The 17418-nt window shown below is 36.6% G+C and overlaps 1 protein-coding gene across 1 annotated transcript in view; it reads left to right on the top strand.

Annotated features, from left to right (window-relative positions):
- LOC129242157 (mucin-2-like) overlaps nt 1-16893 on the top strand; it is a 28458-nt gene extending 11565 nt beyond the window's left edge. The window contains exon 2 of the mRNA XM_054878721.1: nt 14615-16893. Within this exon, the coding sequence (XP_054734696.1) occupies nt 14615-16893 (2279 nt within the window). The remainder of the gene's footprint in view (nt 1-14614) is intronic.
- The last annotated feature ends 525 nt before the right edge of the window (nt 16894-17418 follow it).

Raw genomic sequence — 17418 nt, 5'->3', positions numbered from 1 at the left:
TTCTTTTCATAATTTGAGCATTTTTCTCACTCAAGTGTGAGCTGAAAGGAACTATAATAAATATTGTTTCCTTTTTTTAGATGAAAATATACACAATTGCTCTTTTCCATGCCACTTCATGCGATTTTAATTGCTCGCATTGGTCAGCCACCCAACAAAAGCTGTGCAAGTTCATGCTTATCGCGTATAAATTACTTTATACACATACATACACATAAATATTGCAAATGTAAACGCAATGGCAAATATACAGTGCGTTTAATAGCTATAGCACAGAGACTTGTGGTCATTTTATTCTAATATATTTATGAAAATATAATTTATTCTCTTACAAATGTTACTTGAATTCAAATTTTAAACCTTATGCAAATTAAAAAAAAATTCCAAAAATGTTCATTAAAACTTCCAATTTTTTTATAAAAATTTTCAGCAAAATTTTGGGTATGCAGTTTTATAGTTAATTAAATTTTAGTCTAATAAAGTGTAAGTTTAAAGTGGCTCAAAAATCGCTATGATTTTTGACAGCAATCTTCAGCTATTTTTTCTCTAATCTAACGAATGTTCGCCATATTTTATTAAATGAAAGAAAACTCCCAACATCATCAGCAAAACAAATTGTGAAAATTTCTCAAAAAGTCCCTGTGCTATACTTAATCACCACACTGTATGCGCCATGTACTCGCATACATATTCTTCTTCTTGATTGGCGCGATAGCCGCTTAAGCGAAATTGGCCGAGTTTAACATAGCCCGGCGGTCATTTCTTTCTCGAGCTAACTGCACATACATAGGTACATGCAATACATAAATATATTATATGAGTACAGATGCATTGTTTAATATTCCTTTGGCATACATCCGATTGGGTTTGTGGAAATTTTGTTGAGTAGTTGTGTGCATCCTCGGACGGCTTCGTGAGTTTGTTTGAATCCGCTAGGTGGCGCTGAAGAGGAAACTGTTTACTCAATCTTGTTTTGGGCTCGCTTTGGTTTCTATGTAACAATTCTATTATATTTATGTAACTATTACTATGTGGAAAAAATTCATATTTTCGCAGTAAGGGATTCCGCTAGGTGGCGCGGTGGTCTAAATATTTAGAAAAAGGGCACTTACGATCCGATTTGTTTGATATATGAAAAATATAAGCATGAAATTAAATATTTTCCCAAAAAATTGCCCGCTAGGTGGCGCTGGAATCGAAATAATTGCAAAATCTGCACTTAAAGCCCGTTTGGGTTCACTTTTAGAAAATATATTATGTTAGGTTTAAATTACACAATAATTAAAAAAAAAATGTCGCAAAAATCTTTAATTGTTTATTTTGAACAATTTGTTTTAACCGAAATCCTACCTAAGTAGTTTAATTGCAACGAAAAATGAAGCAAAAGAGACTTGTTGAAAGCGGTTTTATTATGATTATTTATCATCATCTTTTGGCTACAACCCTCTGTGAGCTTTGACCTGCTGCACGTGGTATCTCCATACCCACGTTTATTGATATCCTCCTCTCGTTCGTCGGCTCATCTTGTTCCCGGTCGCCCTCTTGCTCTAGTGTTGAGCACTCTGAATTCTAGCATTCGCCTTTCTTTTGAATGAGGAGCATTATTGCTGTGTTCCAATCGCCTGGCAATGTTTTGTTGTTCCATCGTTTCAATGAACTCGGTACTTGCGTTTTTGACGAGCTCAGCTGTTATATTCTTTTGCCAAGGCGATTTGAAGTATTTCATATAGTTGATTGCATTTAGTATTTCTTGTATTGTGAGCGCTTGCACGTCAGGATGGTCTAGAGCTGCGTTGTTGTTTGCCTGTCACCAGCATTCAACAGATCTTTAAAGTACTCGACTTACGATTATTATTATAACGAGCGGACTTAGCAATCCAACCTGAATGGTCTATTTTGGCTTCTCATGGAGCCACAGTATTTCTCTGAACCCAGCTTCATCAATGAATTTTAGTGCTTTTATTTTATTTTATTGAGTTTTATTACATCCTCCTGAAAATAGGTGTTTTCCTCGCTTATACGTCAATGCCTGCCACAATACCAGCACATGCTTGGCTATTTCATCTTCCTCCCAAGTTCCATTGGAGTATATTTCCATATTCCCAGGTCAGTAAGATGATGATTCAATATACAATGGCCTAAAATAAAATAAAAAGTCCTATTTGGTCTCTTGTGATGATTCTAAAATTATTGTTATTGAATTCCATACAGTCTTTAAGTCGGTTTATTTGCGATAAACTCAGAAGATAGTCCCAATACGATGTTCTTTGTGTTTCTTCCACTTCCTAAATAACAGGTGAGAAGTTAGCCGCAATATGGCTCTGGGGAGGCCGCCTATTCCCTGGCTTATTTATCTGCCATTTCTTTCCCAGTAATTCTTATGTGCTCCACAACCCACAGGATACATACCTGGCTGTTCTGGTCCAAGATATTCAGCTTATCAAAACATTCCATCACCAGTTTGGATGTAACCTGAAAAGAGTTGAGAGCCTTGATCGCTCCCTGACTATCTGTAGGGTCAGTTATACTTCTCTGGTTGTAGCTGCTTTCAAGGTTAAAGCATATCTTTCTATTGCGATGACTTCTTGAAATATACTTGTATTCTTGCTTAGGGATTCTGAGTATCCCTTTTCTGGAGATAGACAGATACCTGCTGCTGCACCTTGCTCTGTGAGGGATCGACCCCTATACCTTGTAATCATATTCTGGTTTATCTTTTAAGTTTAAAACACTTCTTATCAACACTTTTTATTACCCAGTTCAGTCTTGAAGCGTCTGTCAAAACTGAAAATAAGTAGCATAATAACCCAAGGTTCTTAAACCACACAGACTGGATATAGTCATGCCGTAAATAACTAGTAGACAAGTTGGTAACGAGGATGTGGCAACAAAACGGTGCGGAAGCGATAGTTAGATTCTGGAAGAATCACCACTCAAGCCAACCAACCAGCATAATAACCCAGAGGTTAGCTCAACAAGAATGTCAAACTTCTTGTGATTTTGATGAACGGTTGAGCCAATGGAGGCCTTGGCTTTTCTTAAAAAAATAAAATACTCATTCTGACAGATTGTTTTGGAAAATATAAAGAAAAAAAGAAAGTCAAAACACCAAAAATCTTCTTTCGGAGATATATTTTTGCACCATTTATTCATTCGATTTTTTCCCATACATGCTGATAATATTCCGATTTGATTGTAGTATTTATGATTTCTTTGATATTTGGTATGCGTTTTTTGGTATGCTAAATTAAGAGGTTAAAGCCTATCTCATCTACTTAAGAAAATTTCGAACAAATTAACCCTAGTTGTGCCTTCAATATCGCACTCTACAGCCGCAGATCGATAAGGCCCGCGTGTAAATTTTCTGAACCAAAGCTTCTGTTGGAAAGATCTGCAGTAGAATTTGTAAGTAGTTTAAAATGATATCGCAGTAGTTTCGAGAACCCTCCTTAAATCTTCCACAATGCAAACTGGCTATCGCAGCGCAGTCACATTAAATTCTCTCTTCAGATAAGCGTGGTTATGGGTAACTTAGTTGTTGTTGACTCTCATATGGTGGCCATTTAGTGTTTTTTTTCAAATTTAATATAACTAAAAGTCATCGGCTTTTCTACTTTTTCTGAAATAGTCTATCCCTTTTACTTCAACTACTTCATACCTCTTTTATATATATTGATTTTATATGCACTTTTATATGCCTTAGTTTACTTGCTCCTTCTATTCCAACCACCATTTATGCGCACTTTAAACATCATTTGCTTCCGCAAAACTCATGTTCTTTAGCAATTCAAAAGCGGTTGGCAACCATACATTCATCAAAATACATCCGTTTCCGCTGCGATATCCGATAAGACTTCCTTTGCCACTGTCACCTTCCTTGCTAGGCTTCCACAGCTTTTGACACTTTCACCATTATTCAGAGAAGAGGTAAACATGGCTTTATATCTAAGCTTATATACATATGATTGTATATTCTTACATATGTACTGGTGCACTTCGTCCCAACTTCGCTCTTGATGTTTTTGCAACCACAGTCGGTTAGAATCAACTGCTTGGCATACCTGTCAACTGGCAGGTGTATTTATTACTTGGAAAAATTGTTTTGCTTTTGTGCTATTTCGGTCTTGCATTACTTCTATTTCTGCTTTGTCTTGCAAGTGCATTTATCTGAACTGTGGGAAGTCGTCAAAACGAACAATAGAAATATGTAAAAAAAGTGCATTTGTGGCACTATTTGAGTTCCCATGCAGGGAAATGCACTAATTGAGAGGAAAGTGCCTTTATTTTTCTTCCATCAAGCAGCAGGTGGACTTGTACGAAGTGCCAGTTGCACCCCTTGCAAAGCCTTTGTCAATAGTTCACAACCATAGCTTTATTGCGCCCTTGTTTCTAGTAAAGCTTTTTCGATAGTTTCGTATGAAATTAATCAAGAAATTTAACACCCAGCCGTGGATTATGGGCTGATTATTATGATTGTCAAAAATACAAATTATAGGTTTGCTTGGATACTGAAAAATTGTGTATATATTTATGTAATAAAATCCATTCAAAAAGACAGTAAGTAATATAAATTAGGCTTAAGTCCGTTAAATAGCGGCGTACACAGCATTACTCGTGGTTGCTAAGGGGCCACTAAATTTTAAGAAAAAGTCTATAAGCGGTGCGAGACCTGGACTTTGTCGCTTTGATGGGAAAATTTTATTCAAGATTGATGTTTTTCAATGAATGTAAGAGGTGTGCAACGTCGGCCAAGCCATTAAATATTGGAGAGTATTTTTTAAGCAGTGGTTTCAAAATTCTAGGGACGCGTTTGCAGATCATGGTGAAAAAGAAAAAAACCTAAAAGACACGTTAGATCAATCATAATTTGTTTGGGTTCATACGTGCCTGCAATTCGAGAGTGCGTGAAACACCAAATGATAGAAAGAAAATTTAAAAAATAAGCTTAGTCGGTAAACAGAGTAATCAGATTTATTCCACGATCCTTCTGTGTGGAATTTCGTGAGCTTAGGTTAGGTGAGGTTAAAGCGTTTGTCCACTTTGGGATAGATTCCGAATCATAGCCCATTGTGATGTCGCGTGGGCACTTGTGTATTTCTTCTTATCTCTCCTAAAACCAATATGTACTCTTCAAAAATTTTAGAAGATCCCTGATTTTCGCAATACTGAGATAATTCAATTCATTAAGAAATTGTCTGCCTAAAATAGTAAATTTACAACTGGATAGAGTAGGACAATGGCACAGGAGGTGCGAGATCGTCTCTTCCTCATCTAGATACCTTCTGCAGCTTTGTTATCTTTTTAAAAGCAATGTTAAACATCAATTATAGTTTATTTGTTTGTGGTGTTTTTTTTTTTTTTTGTTTTTTTTTGTAACAACTAGTAAGCCCCTGCTGAAAACAGTCAATCATCAATCGATGTCGGCAACGCTGTCTAAAGGTAGTCCAAATGAAGGAGCATTTTCTGAAGGGTGACACCAAATGCTGATGGGTACTACATTAATAGGCTTGAGCGCATCCCAGGAAGTAGCGGAAGCTGTGCGATTGTTTTTCAAAAACGGTTTTCGACTTTTTACTAACAAATTGAATGTTCCCAAGATGTTTCAAATTTACGAAAGAGCTCTTTATACCCCACTGCTTTGAGGGAGATTTCATATATTATATTACAAAAATATTAGTATAATAAGATCAGAGTCTTTTTTGGCACAGCAGAACTGCTTTATAGTAAAATATTTTTCATTTATAAAGCTTTTTTCAAACAGCATTACCCAGACTCATTAAAGATGTCATTAGCAATGCTTTAGACTAAAGACTTCTTAACAACACAAATTAGAATAAAATTTAGAAACAAAAATTTCGAGAAATCAAAACTTTCATGTCCCACCGTTGCAATTCTTTCCAAAGATCTCAGGTGATTGATGGTGGCTGATATTTTTTTTTTATTTTCGACTGTCTGGTGTACATCGTTTTGCGAACAATCTGCAAGTACCTTCGTGCAGAAGCCTGCTCATGAGAGATGGCCCTTTGAAACGATAATTTCACAAGTTTGTTTATATGCCTTAGAATGCAATTTTGATTACGAACGAAGTGATATCATAAAGTTAAATTCCATGTGTGAGTAAGCTAAGCTCACATTTCATGCAGATTTCTGCGCTTGTTAAGTATAATAAATTGTGCGCTGGATGGTGATGTGGTCATCTGTGTATGTGTGCTTTTTATCTTCCTTATGTAAGTCTTACAGAAGCCTTTGGCCCAAGTTTGACCAACTACACCTGAGAGTTTGATAGTAATAGATTAATCGGCCTTTACCACTAAAAATGCATTCCGATTACTACACTTTTTGTGGGAATTTGGTATCTATCAGCACGTTTCGACACGCTTGGTGACATGAACCACAAAAGCGCGTAATAATTTTAAGAAAAAATTTCCAATGTTTATGGTATGGCAAAAACAACAAAATGCCACAAAAGTTCGGCCAAGCCTTTAACGAACAGACGAGAACGCATAAAGTTCGGTGGACATAAAATAAAAGGCGCATACGAGGTGATATTAAAACAGTCGCATACCATGGATTGAAGTAGATTTAGATAAACATATATACACTCTAGTGCATACCCTATACTCGTGCATACATTTACTCTGGTCTATGTGCTTATGCTCCATACACATACACGTGTTTATATTGTAGTTAGACATAGTAGTGTAAGTGAATGTGCTTGGCCGCAGCGCACGTAAAATGTACAGAAGAGTGTCACAAATAACACGCACGCTCTAAGGACATTGCATGCGTTAGTAGTTAAGCGCACATGGACAAAAGAACTTAGCGTTCCATCACCTGCTAAATTTTATGGGTCGTTAGCGTAAAATAGTGCGACTGCTAGGCAGAGGAATGGAAACTTTAAGCTTAGAGTTGCACTGAACGCAAATGTATTTACCCGACAAGAACCTGAACTACGGTAGTTTGTTTATGATTTGTAGAGTATTTCATAGTAGTGGTGGATACTAATTTTAGCTGATTTTCACTAAAAGTTTAAAGTATCAAATTCAAAACAAAAAAACTTGAACAACACTAAGAAGATGAAAGAGGAAAACTTTTTTTTTAATATATAATAAACCCAGCAAATCGCTGAATATATGAAATCTCAAAAACATTGAAATTTGAAAAATTAAGATTTTTTGTAAAAAAATGTTGTTAATTTGTTTGAAAATATAATCCATCAAAAGGACAAAAACTTTCTCACAAAAATTTCAAAAATATATTTAACCATATATTAACCACATATTATTAAAAAAATTATGAAATTAAACAAATATTGAAATTCAGAAAAATTAAATTTTTCATGAAACACATTTTTAATTATCTTATTTTTAAATATAATTTAGCAAAAAATCACAGCGCACACTATTAACCCTTTGGGGACGAAGCTGTTCGACGGGCGGGCGTCGCTGAGGACGAGCGGTATTGGAGTGCGCAGTAAAGAAAATAAATACGTTAATCGTTATAAAAACTAAGGTTTTATTTAACACCAGAAACATTTTTTATAAAATTTAAATAAAATAATTATAAACAAACTGCTATCACTGCTAATGTTGAAATGCATGAGGGCATTCCTTATTACACGGATTTCACTTCCAATTGACGAAGTAATGCCGTCAGCTTCCGATTTATCAGATTCAAAGTAATATTCATCAGAACTGTCATTATTTAACGTATCATCTCTAGATCGCTTAGCCATCGTGCGTAGAGTAAAATATAAAATATATAAAAAGCCTGCTGGTTCCTCTGGCAGTGGCACTGAGAGGCTGAATCGAAGAACTGAAATTATGTATATTAATATATAAGAAAGATAAGACTTCATCGCTAATGGCCCCTAATGTCTTTGAATGAAAACGTAACTCTTTTACTAATCCTATTCTTATCTTACTGAATGACAGACGTCGCGAGCCTTGCAGCTACGAACTAATTTCGGCGGCTATATGCCGACACGCCTCCGAAACGGTAAAGCGGCTTGGGCGGATATATGCCCCCACTCGTCCCCAAAGGTTTAAGAAATTTATTAAACCTGAAAAATATTGAAATTTGAAATACTAAATTGTTTTATAAGAAAATTTTTTCCAATTTTTTTTTTTTTTTTTTTTTTTTAAATTTAATTTATCAAACTGATGCTTTCCATTTCAATTCAACCGGGCTATTCGGGAAGCAACGAAACCATTGATATTTTACGGGAAAAGACCTCCAATAATACCTCTTATTGGAAAACCCTATATTAAAAGATTAAGGGATGGTAATGAGACAAGTTTTATAAATAACTACCAATGAGACAATTTTTTCAAAAACAATTTTTTTATTTTCAAAAATATAATTAACCAATATTTAATATTATTAAAAAAAAACAAATACTTACTGGCATGCTATTAAAACACTAAGGGAAGGCATCTGAGAAAATTTGTTTAAAAAAATATTTTTTTTTTTCAAAAATAAATTAACCAAGCAAATCGCTGAAAAGAAAATTAAAAAAAATTTCAATTCTGATGATATTTAAAAAATTACACTGTTGAATTTAAAAAAAATTTTGATTTTCGTTTCTTTTTCAAAACATAATTCTGCCAAAAATCAGAAAATGTTTATAAATAACCACCACCAATTAGAACATTTTTTCGAAAAAAATTTTTTTTTATGAAATAGTTATGCTGGGCAAAATATTAAAAACTTTATAAAATTTGAAAAATATTGAAATTTAATAAATTTTAAGTTTTTATAAAAAACCTTTTTAAAAATTTTTTTTCAATATAATTTAGTGGAAAGCATCTCAGGTTTTAAAATCAATCACCAAAGCGTAATTTTTTTTTTTCATTTTTTTTTTCATAATTCAAAAATATATTCGTGTACTATTATTTTCATTTTGCATAAAATTGATTTCAATTAATATTAAATTGATCTCAATTTTTTATCCATTTTGGACCAATTTGAAAGCAGTCATGAAATGGGTAGAAAGAACTATTTTTAAGTGTTACGGTGTATTGTTGGAAATATATTACAAAATTGTGCTACAAATACAAAGTAAATTCTCAATATATGTACCTGATTTCATAATCGTACTGTTGTTTTTTTTTTTTGTGTTTTTGCTAGATTGTGCTTCCATTTCACAGGCCTACCACAACATGTGTGGAGTACACATAAACCTTCATAAGTATGTGTGAGCACACTGCCTCAATCATAAATACGTGAGAGTATATATGTGTGCTCTTTTGTCTTGCTCTCCATTACTGCATCCATCGACCCACGTATATTCAAATCCCCAGTCTTGCCTTTCTACACTCCTCACAATGACTTTTGTACGTTCTTACGTCGCAGTCCTTTTTACGCATCCTTCTAAGGTACTCATCGCCTTTCCCTACTACTCTTTACCCTGTACTAGGTGTGTATGTGACCCAGCTTGTTTCAATGTGACATCATCATAATTCAGCCGGTTGACCTCAATTTGTGTAGTATCACATCACTCAGTGTGACCTGTCTACGGCTTTTTGTGCGCCAAACACATCTTAGCAGTGGCATAGACATTAATACATGCATATTACCTACACATGCACACCATATACGACTACGCGCGCATATGTACTTATAAATGTGTCCAAAAGCTTTCCTATTCCATTGTCCAACGTCACTGTCAGCACGACGGCTTTTATTTCAGTTGTCTGCAGTTGTCACTGGTTGGCTTGATAACTACGCGAAATGGACGTGCACTATGGGATAATGGCTTTGTTGAGATAATAAAGCTGGATAATGGGCAGACAGGCGGTATTTAAAGGCAAATTTAAGCTCTAGAATTTCTAACACTTTATAGATAGCAAAGATTTTTAAGTTTTTTATTCAGTATTTACAAAAAGTAAATAATGCAGGATCAGTCATTCAGTAATCCCCTATGTGATACTAAAAAACCTCATGTAATGGAAACTTTTTTTGACATTCAGGCATAGTAGAAATGCATTTCAGCTGGAAATTTTCTCTTTCTGGCAAGCTTTCGATAGTTGAACCCGCCCGGATAGTACTTTCTTCATAGCTTTAAGTGCTCTAGCGTTCTGTAATGAATCTTTAATTTAAAATTGAGGAGACTTTTTTATTCTCATTAATATCTAAATTCTGATATTTAATAAATCAAAGTTCACCTTGGCTAAAAATTTTCTCAAATTTTATCGACAGTAAATGATAATAGTGTGTAAAGTTAAAAAGGTTGATCTATTAGAGACTACAGGGTTTGATTGAAAAGTAATGAGCCTTCCCGTGCGGATGTCTGCCAAGCGATCAACCGAATCGGCTAGTGGGGGAAAATAATCGTTGGACCTTCCCACTAGAAATCGGTCCCAGTTCGCTGGCAGCAGCGGTGCAGTCAACATCGCTCCGCGCGTGAGAGATGTTTTAAAAGTGTGTTAGGATTTTGCAGTGGCGAAAATGCAGCGATCGTTGGAGCAACGTTAGTCGATCAAATTTTGCGTAAAGCTAAACAAAACGAGTACCGAAACCATTGGGTTACTCAAGGAGGCTTACGGAGACCAATCTCTGTACAGTGCCCGAGTAAAACGGTGGCACAAGTCGTTCAAGGAAGGCCGGGAGGACGTCGAAGACGAACAGCGATCTGGAAGGCCTTCAATGACGCAAACAGGCGAAGATGTGAACCGGGCTCGTGAATTTTTGAACATTGACCGTCGTGCTAGCCTACGTGAGATCAGTGAAGAGTTAAATTTAACTTATTACAATGCGGGACTTCTCCTTGTTCCAAAAGCGCCAAATTTTTGAATTGGCGCTCATGAATTTGAAAGCAGGAATGAAATTAAATATATCGAACAGCTTCTCAGTCGAACAGATGATACAACGATTGCTATGTAATATATTTCGCCCACGTTAAAATGTTAAAAACCAAACTCTTGAGTTGGAAAACGAAAATCAAAATGTATAAAGCACTGATTCGACCAGTGGGAACGTATGAATGCGTAAAATGGACACTGAAAGCAGGCCCAATTAAACAATCAAGCATATTGGAAAGAAGAATGCTGAGGAGAATGCCGGATCCAGTACGAGAAGAACATGGGATCCTTCGCATCAGATAATAATAGCAATATAGAGAAATTCCTACAAGAGGGAAAACGTTGTGGAGTTTGCCAAATCGCAGCGCATCCGCTGACCACTTGACGTTTGTGGAATTCTAAATGAAAGAATACCGCGCAAAGTTCTAAATGCGCGCATGTTTGATAAAAAGTGAAGACGACGGTCACGGAAGCGATGGTTAGAAGACGTTGAGGACGATCTAAGAAGCGTAGTAGTGACCAACTATCATCGACTAGCTCTGGACCGAGGTGCATGGAAAAGAACTGTGGAGGAATCTAATGCTCACAATGATGATGATAAAATGATGGAGTGGCGCCCCATATTCAGCTGCATAGGAAGTCTAACAAAGCACAAACAGATTTTTTTTTATTTTTAAAACATTTTAACTACTTTACACAGCCCTAATTTTCTACGTATTGTATAAGGTGACTTTTATTTTTATATAATATTAAATTACTTTTTATTCTCTATACACATTTACGTAACTTAACCTTCATAAGAATAAATAAAACAAGCCGAACTACTTGCACAAAGGCAATCAGCATTTAATTAATCAAAGCGTCTTGTCAAATTCAAATTTACACAATTTTCTACACAGGCGTCAAGAAAAAGCCTTGCATTTGTAGTTAGATTTGAAATGATGATGACAATAGTGGTCGTACCTGAGGTGAGCAAACAACAAACGATAGGCTCAACAATATCTGCAGGAGTATAAGTGAAGAGAGCAAATACAGTCCATGAATGAAAAATTAACGTTTGGATTGAGAGCAAAAACAAATAGCAGGCACTCGCACTAACACACTTTGTACGGTTAATGCAAGCTTACAGTGGGGAGAAAATAAAGTAAGCAAAGTATTCCAATAGGCAACCTTTACTAGCTTAAAACAAAAGGTTAAGAAAGGGCACACCCTTATATGCATCTATGTTTGTAGTTGCAATTGAAAGCGAAACGCTTAAGTCAGCCAAAGTTGAATAAATGCCTGCAAAAGTAGAAATTGTAGAAGAAGGGTAAGTAAGAGAGCGGATGCATTCGATTCAATGTATTGCTGTTGTATTTTAACTGTGATTTTCTTTTGCAATTTATTTACCACAAAACGTACTTGAAACCATTTTGTGCTTTAATCAATGCAATGAGAGGCATTTGAAATTAGCACAATCAAAGTCAACTCTGCATAAAAGACCCCAGCAAACAAGATAGGAAATTCTTATAATTTACGTGGTACCGAGCAGTGTGAAGCCGCTTTTTTATAAAATTGTTAAAACCGGTTCAAAATTGTGTACGATATCATGATACTTCAACTTCATGATATTACCAATGTCATCTTCTAAGATAAAAAAAACAAACGAAAACAAAAAAATATTTCAAATCAATTCCACAGTTGTATTTTGTTGTTATTAATGGCGATTTAAAGTATGCGATCTTGTTGAACAGCTCATAATTTGCATCACATTTGAGTCATTTATGACTCAAATATATGAATCACACTTGCGTTGGCATTTCACACTCATAAATTTCAGACTTATAAATTGTAAGAGCTCCGCATATGTTTGCTGGGAATGCCATGCACTCAAACCGGATATTTATGTGCATACATATGCATGCATTTGCTTATACATATACATACATATGCACATACATATACATACATACATACATACATAAAAACATACACACATTCATACTGTATCCGTATGTAGCTAAATAAATGCGAGTATCAAAGATTTACGCAAATACAGGTATCAGCTTGTTTACATTTTCGCTTGCAACCGCAGCATGCAACAAAGCTGAAATGTCAATTTGTTGTCAACGAGACAACAATACACATACCACTCACATACGGCGTACATGAGCAAATAAAGGAAAGCTTAAAACGATAGCAGTGCTGCAAAGAATGTTGGTCCAAAGCAACAGCAAACATAGAACAGAAGATTACTTATACGACTGGTTGGCCGACTAGGAGAATTGCAAACAAATGTCATATGCCGCATGCCGCATGCTACATGCCCCATACTTGTACATACCTATTGACAAAATGCAATGACAGTTGTTTTACTACACAGAACTGGTGTGTATGCATATGTAGATGTGGATGTGCGGGTAAGGTATTGAGCGGTTTAGCAAAAATGTAAAGTAAACAAGTAAAGAAATTACAGTTTGGGAAGGGCTGGGCTGAGAGTAGTAGGTACTCAATACTTTTTGCATAACGCAAAGGATGTTTCAAGTTCGAATTTCTGTTTTAAATTGTTTGAATTCATTCTAAATAAATATTTTGAATTGGAATTTGGTTGTTGCTGTTGTTGAAGAGGTTGAGTATTTCTATTGAAATAATCCTAATTAGCGACTAGCGTCGTTTTGCTGCCACTGTTCTCAAGTATAACAGCAAACTTTTTATCTCTATATCTGATAATTAACGAATTTGCTGTAAAACAGGCTTACCGAAAGAGTGAACTCTTGCTCTAACTAGGCCTGGACCTTCACATTAATAGTGGAAAAGACCTTCTGACAGCTTCTGCAGATGGAATTCAAAGGCAAATTAAGGGGTTATATACAGTTAGAAGGTCGAAAAAAATTTTTCAGAATTTTTTCTGAGAAAGCTTTTAAATTTATTGATCAAAAAATTTATACACATATTTTTATGTTATCTTTTAACTGTATTTTAGCACTTAGTATTAGTAAAAATATTTATTTGGAAAGGAGCTACAGCTGATCTCCGGGAGCTCCTTTCAAAAAAGACGTTTTGCGGTGGCCACTATACCTATCTCTGAGCTGGGTCGTATGAAACTAAAAAACCAAACAGATTTCGTTTAAATAATGTTAAATCTAGTAATTAATCGGAGGAATAAGCAAAATGGCGGTTTCTCAGCAAAAAAAATAGATTTTTGACCAAAATTTCGACCTTGACTTGTTTATAATTATAAAAAAACAATATTTATCGGTGAGAAAAAGTGATCGATTAATTACTAAAAAATATATTTAAGAAGTTCGTGTTAAAGTTTGAAGCTAATCGTTTTTTAGTAATGTTAGTCACCGACTTTGAAAACACCATTTTGAGAAAGACGTGCTGCCGCTCCGGCCTTGGACTTTTAAGCACTCTGAAACGCCCTTTCAAATTTACCTGTAACTTCGAAAATATTCACCGGAACGTTATTAAGTTTTCTGTGTGTTTTCTCAAATATATGTACATTAAGAACAAATAATAAAAAAAGTCGTTTTTTTTTTAATTCTAACTGTAACCCCTTAAGAATGGCTGGCTATGTTAGTGTGTCTATAAGCCTCTTTGTGGTTAGTGAAAATCCCAGTGACATGTACACCTAAGTTTTTCTTTTAATTTTTTTCTTTTCATCTGACACATATTTCAACAAATCACATCACAGCTGGAGTATGTATTCTATAACAGAAGTCGCATAGTTATAAGACCTTTATTGGTATCACTTAAAAATTTACTGCATAGATTATTCAAATATATTTTAACCTAATTGCTAATCCAACTCTCTTCCTTCCCTCTTTCAGTTTCTTTCGATGACGACTGCAGCCAGGTGCAATGCCCTCCAGAAACTAGTACCTGCCCGCCAGATAGCGTGGAGCTTCAACCACCCCCCGTCATCGAAATGCTCTACGGTCCCGATGAATTCATGCCACCACATGAGTTCTATGATGATGCTGAAGATTCAACTGCTCTAATCGACCAGCATTACGATGAATTGCCGTTACATGAGAGCGCAGTTACGATACCAAGCAATACCAGTTCACGGACAGCCTCAACATCGCCGACAAATACCACGCCAAGTGAGCTACCTAACAGTCAAGCTGCTAAAGTTTCAGATGCAGAAAAAGACTTAGAAGCTGTGCGCATGAAACGGGAACTTAGCTTTGACAATGAAAATACAGATGGCATTGACGAGCACGAAGAGCTGATGCGTATGTGCTGCGCCACAATGACGGAAGAGAATCGTCGACGACGACGAAGACGTCGCCGCTCTAGTACAACAGATGACTGCGAGTGCAAACCTTGCAGTGCGATACCGCAGTGCCCAAACGATGAAGTAGCGATTAAAGTACATGAAGCTGCTGGAACTCCAGGCGACTGCTGTCCCACTTATACTTGTGCGCCGAAGCCGAAGTGTGATGATGTCGATGCGCAAGCTTATTGGCGAGATTCGTGTACTCGTTGCAGCTGTTACGGTTCGAAAGGTATGGAACTTTGTCACAATGAATGTCCGGAAATGGAGGAGCAAGAAGCACAGCGCAGTTGTTTCTCTGCACACCTGCAGGAACCTATGTTGCATGGCAGTGACTGGTATGAGAATGATTTTTGTACAAAATGCCATTGCGAAAATGGTGTGCGAGAATGTGTGGAAAGTTTGTGTAAGCCAGTCACATGTAGTAATCCGATAAAAGTATCGAGACAATGCTGTCCACAGTGTCCAACGAGTGAGGAAAATATTCTTATTGCTCGTGAGAACTCAACACACTCTAGTGATACAAGTTCGACTGAGCAGGTACGGCAGAGTGAAATGAAAACAAGTACCATTGCTGTATCGTCGTTATTTGATGAGCGAGTGACAACGGAAACGACTACTACGCCTGCGTTGTCTTCTAATGCGACCATAGATAAAACGTCCACTGAATCTTCAACGGAACCAATTGGTGTGCGAAATCAAACGACAAGCACGGAAGCGATTACGGAGCTCATGTATTCATCCACAATTACGTCCGAAACGTCTGCTAGCAGCACTGAAATGTTAACTACTTCCAGACAAATTGACGACATTGCAGCTGAAATCTACTTTGGCCCGGTAAGCTATCCTCCAATAGAAGACAACAGTGCATCGACTCAGGAGAAAATAGACGAAGTATCTGAAAGTGCTTCACAGCCCTCAACTGCTGCGCAGGCAGACACAACTTCGTCTACAATGACAAGTCAAATGGAAATTACCGAACCATTAGCAACAACAACTACCGAGCGCACAAGCAGTCAAATGTCATACACTGAAAGCTCGACAAAGGAATTATCGATAAGTACTGAGACAACAAAGGTCCTCAGTACCACGTTAAGTACTTCAATAGAAGAAACTACATCAATATCAGCTGCAATTATAACTAATGAAAGAGTATCTACCACGAAAGCTTCACAGGAAAATACTGCTACCAGCAACACTACCGAATCTACAATTCAAGCAAACTCCCGGCTAAGTGAGGTCACAACAACGCAATCGGATTACATCACTGGTTCCACAACTACGTCTCCGACAACTGCGTCTCCGACAACTGCGTCTCCGACAACAGCGTCTCCAACAACTGCGTCTCCGACAACAACGTCCCCGACAACTGCGTCTTCGAACGCTGCTTCACCTGCATCTGTTGTCGCTGTTGATATTAGTTCTACACACACTAACGCCGCCTCAACCAGTTTGCCCTATTCCAGCACAGCAAAGCCATTGACTTCCCTCACATCCACCACCAGTTCTCCCTACTCCAGCACCTCAGCTCCGCCAGTCGCTTCAACAACCGTTTATTGGTATACTTTCTCTACGTCGGCGCCCTCACCGCCCGTACCCCAGCCCACCGTCTATCAGCCTAGTGTACGCACATTCTTTACACGTCCAGAAGTTCGCTACATTGGCGCAACTGTTTTCTTCGCCTTTCTTGCCATCTGCGCATTGGCGGTGTGGAAATTTTGTATGCCTCCACGCAGCACTAGACTAAAAAATCACTATAGAACGGTACCCAGCTCAGAGGCGACCAGTTTGAGTCACAGTCCGACTACGTCGCATTCCTCTATGGCATAGATGGAGGGAGAAAATGAGCTCACTGTTATTTCGAAGTGAATGTTGTGAGATTAAGTGCGAGGTGGTGCTAACTCATCTCAGCAGTGGACACAGGCTTTTGAAGAATGTATGTTAAGGACTTAGTCAAGTTTAACTAAAATTTATGTCTAAGTGACATTTTCATAATTTTACGGGTAGCGAAAGTCTATAACAAGAGTTTGATTTTTAAATTTAAAAAAATAATTAAAAATTGCAAAACTAAAGAAAAGTTTAGGTAAAAATTTTGGATTAAAATTTTTTTTTTTTTTTAACGGTAGGAGTAGCAGAAAAAATTTCAAAAAAAATTAAAAATTTAAATTTATTTAAATAAAGTATGGAGTTTTTTTCACATCCTAGCGCACCGAACCATTTACACTCTTCATAGTGCATTAGACCATAGACCAAAACCCATACTTTAACGTGCAGGTGTTTGCAGTGAATATTTACACTTCGACATATTCAGCGTAGACTTAAATTGAAAATAAAGGTGAAGTCCGTGTGATTAAC

This window comes from Anastrepha obliqua, chromosome 3 (genome assembly GCF_027943255.1).
Source record: "Anastrepha obliqua isolate idAnaObli1 chromosome 3, idAnaObli1_1.0, whole genome shotgun sequence".
Classification (NCBI taxonomy): Eukaryota; Metazoa; Arthropoda; class Insecta; order Diptera; family Tephritidae; genus Anastrepha; species Anastrepha obliqua.
This window is presented reverse-complemented; position numbering and strand designations above follow the sequence as displayed.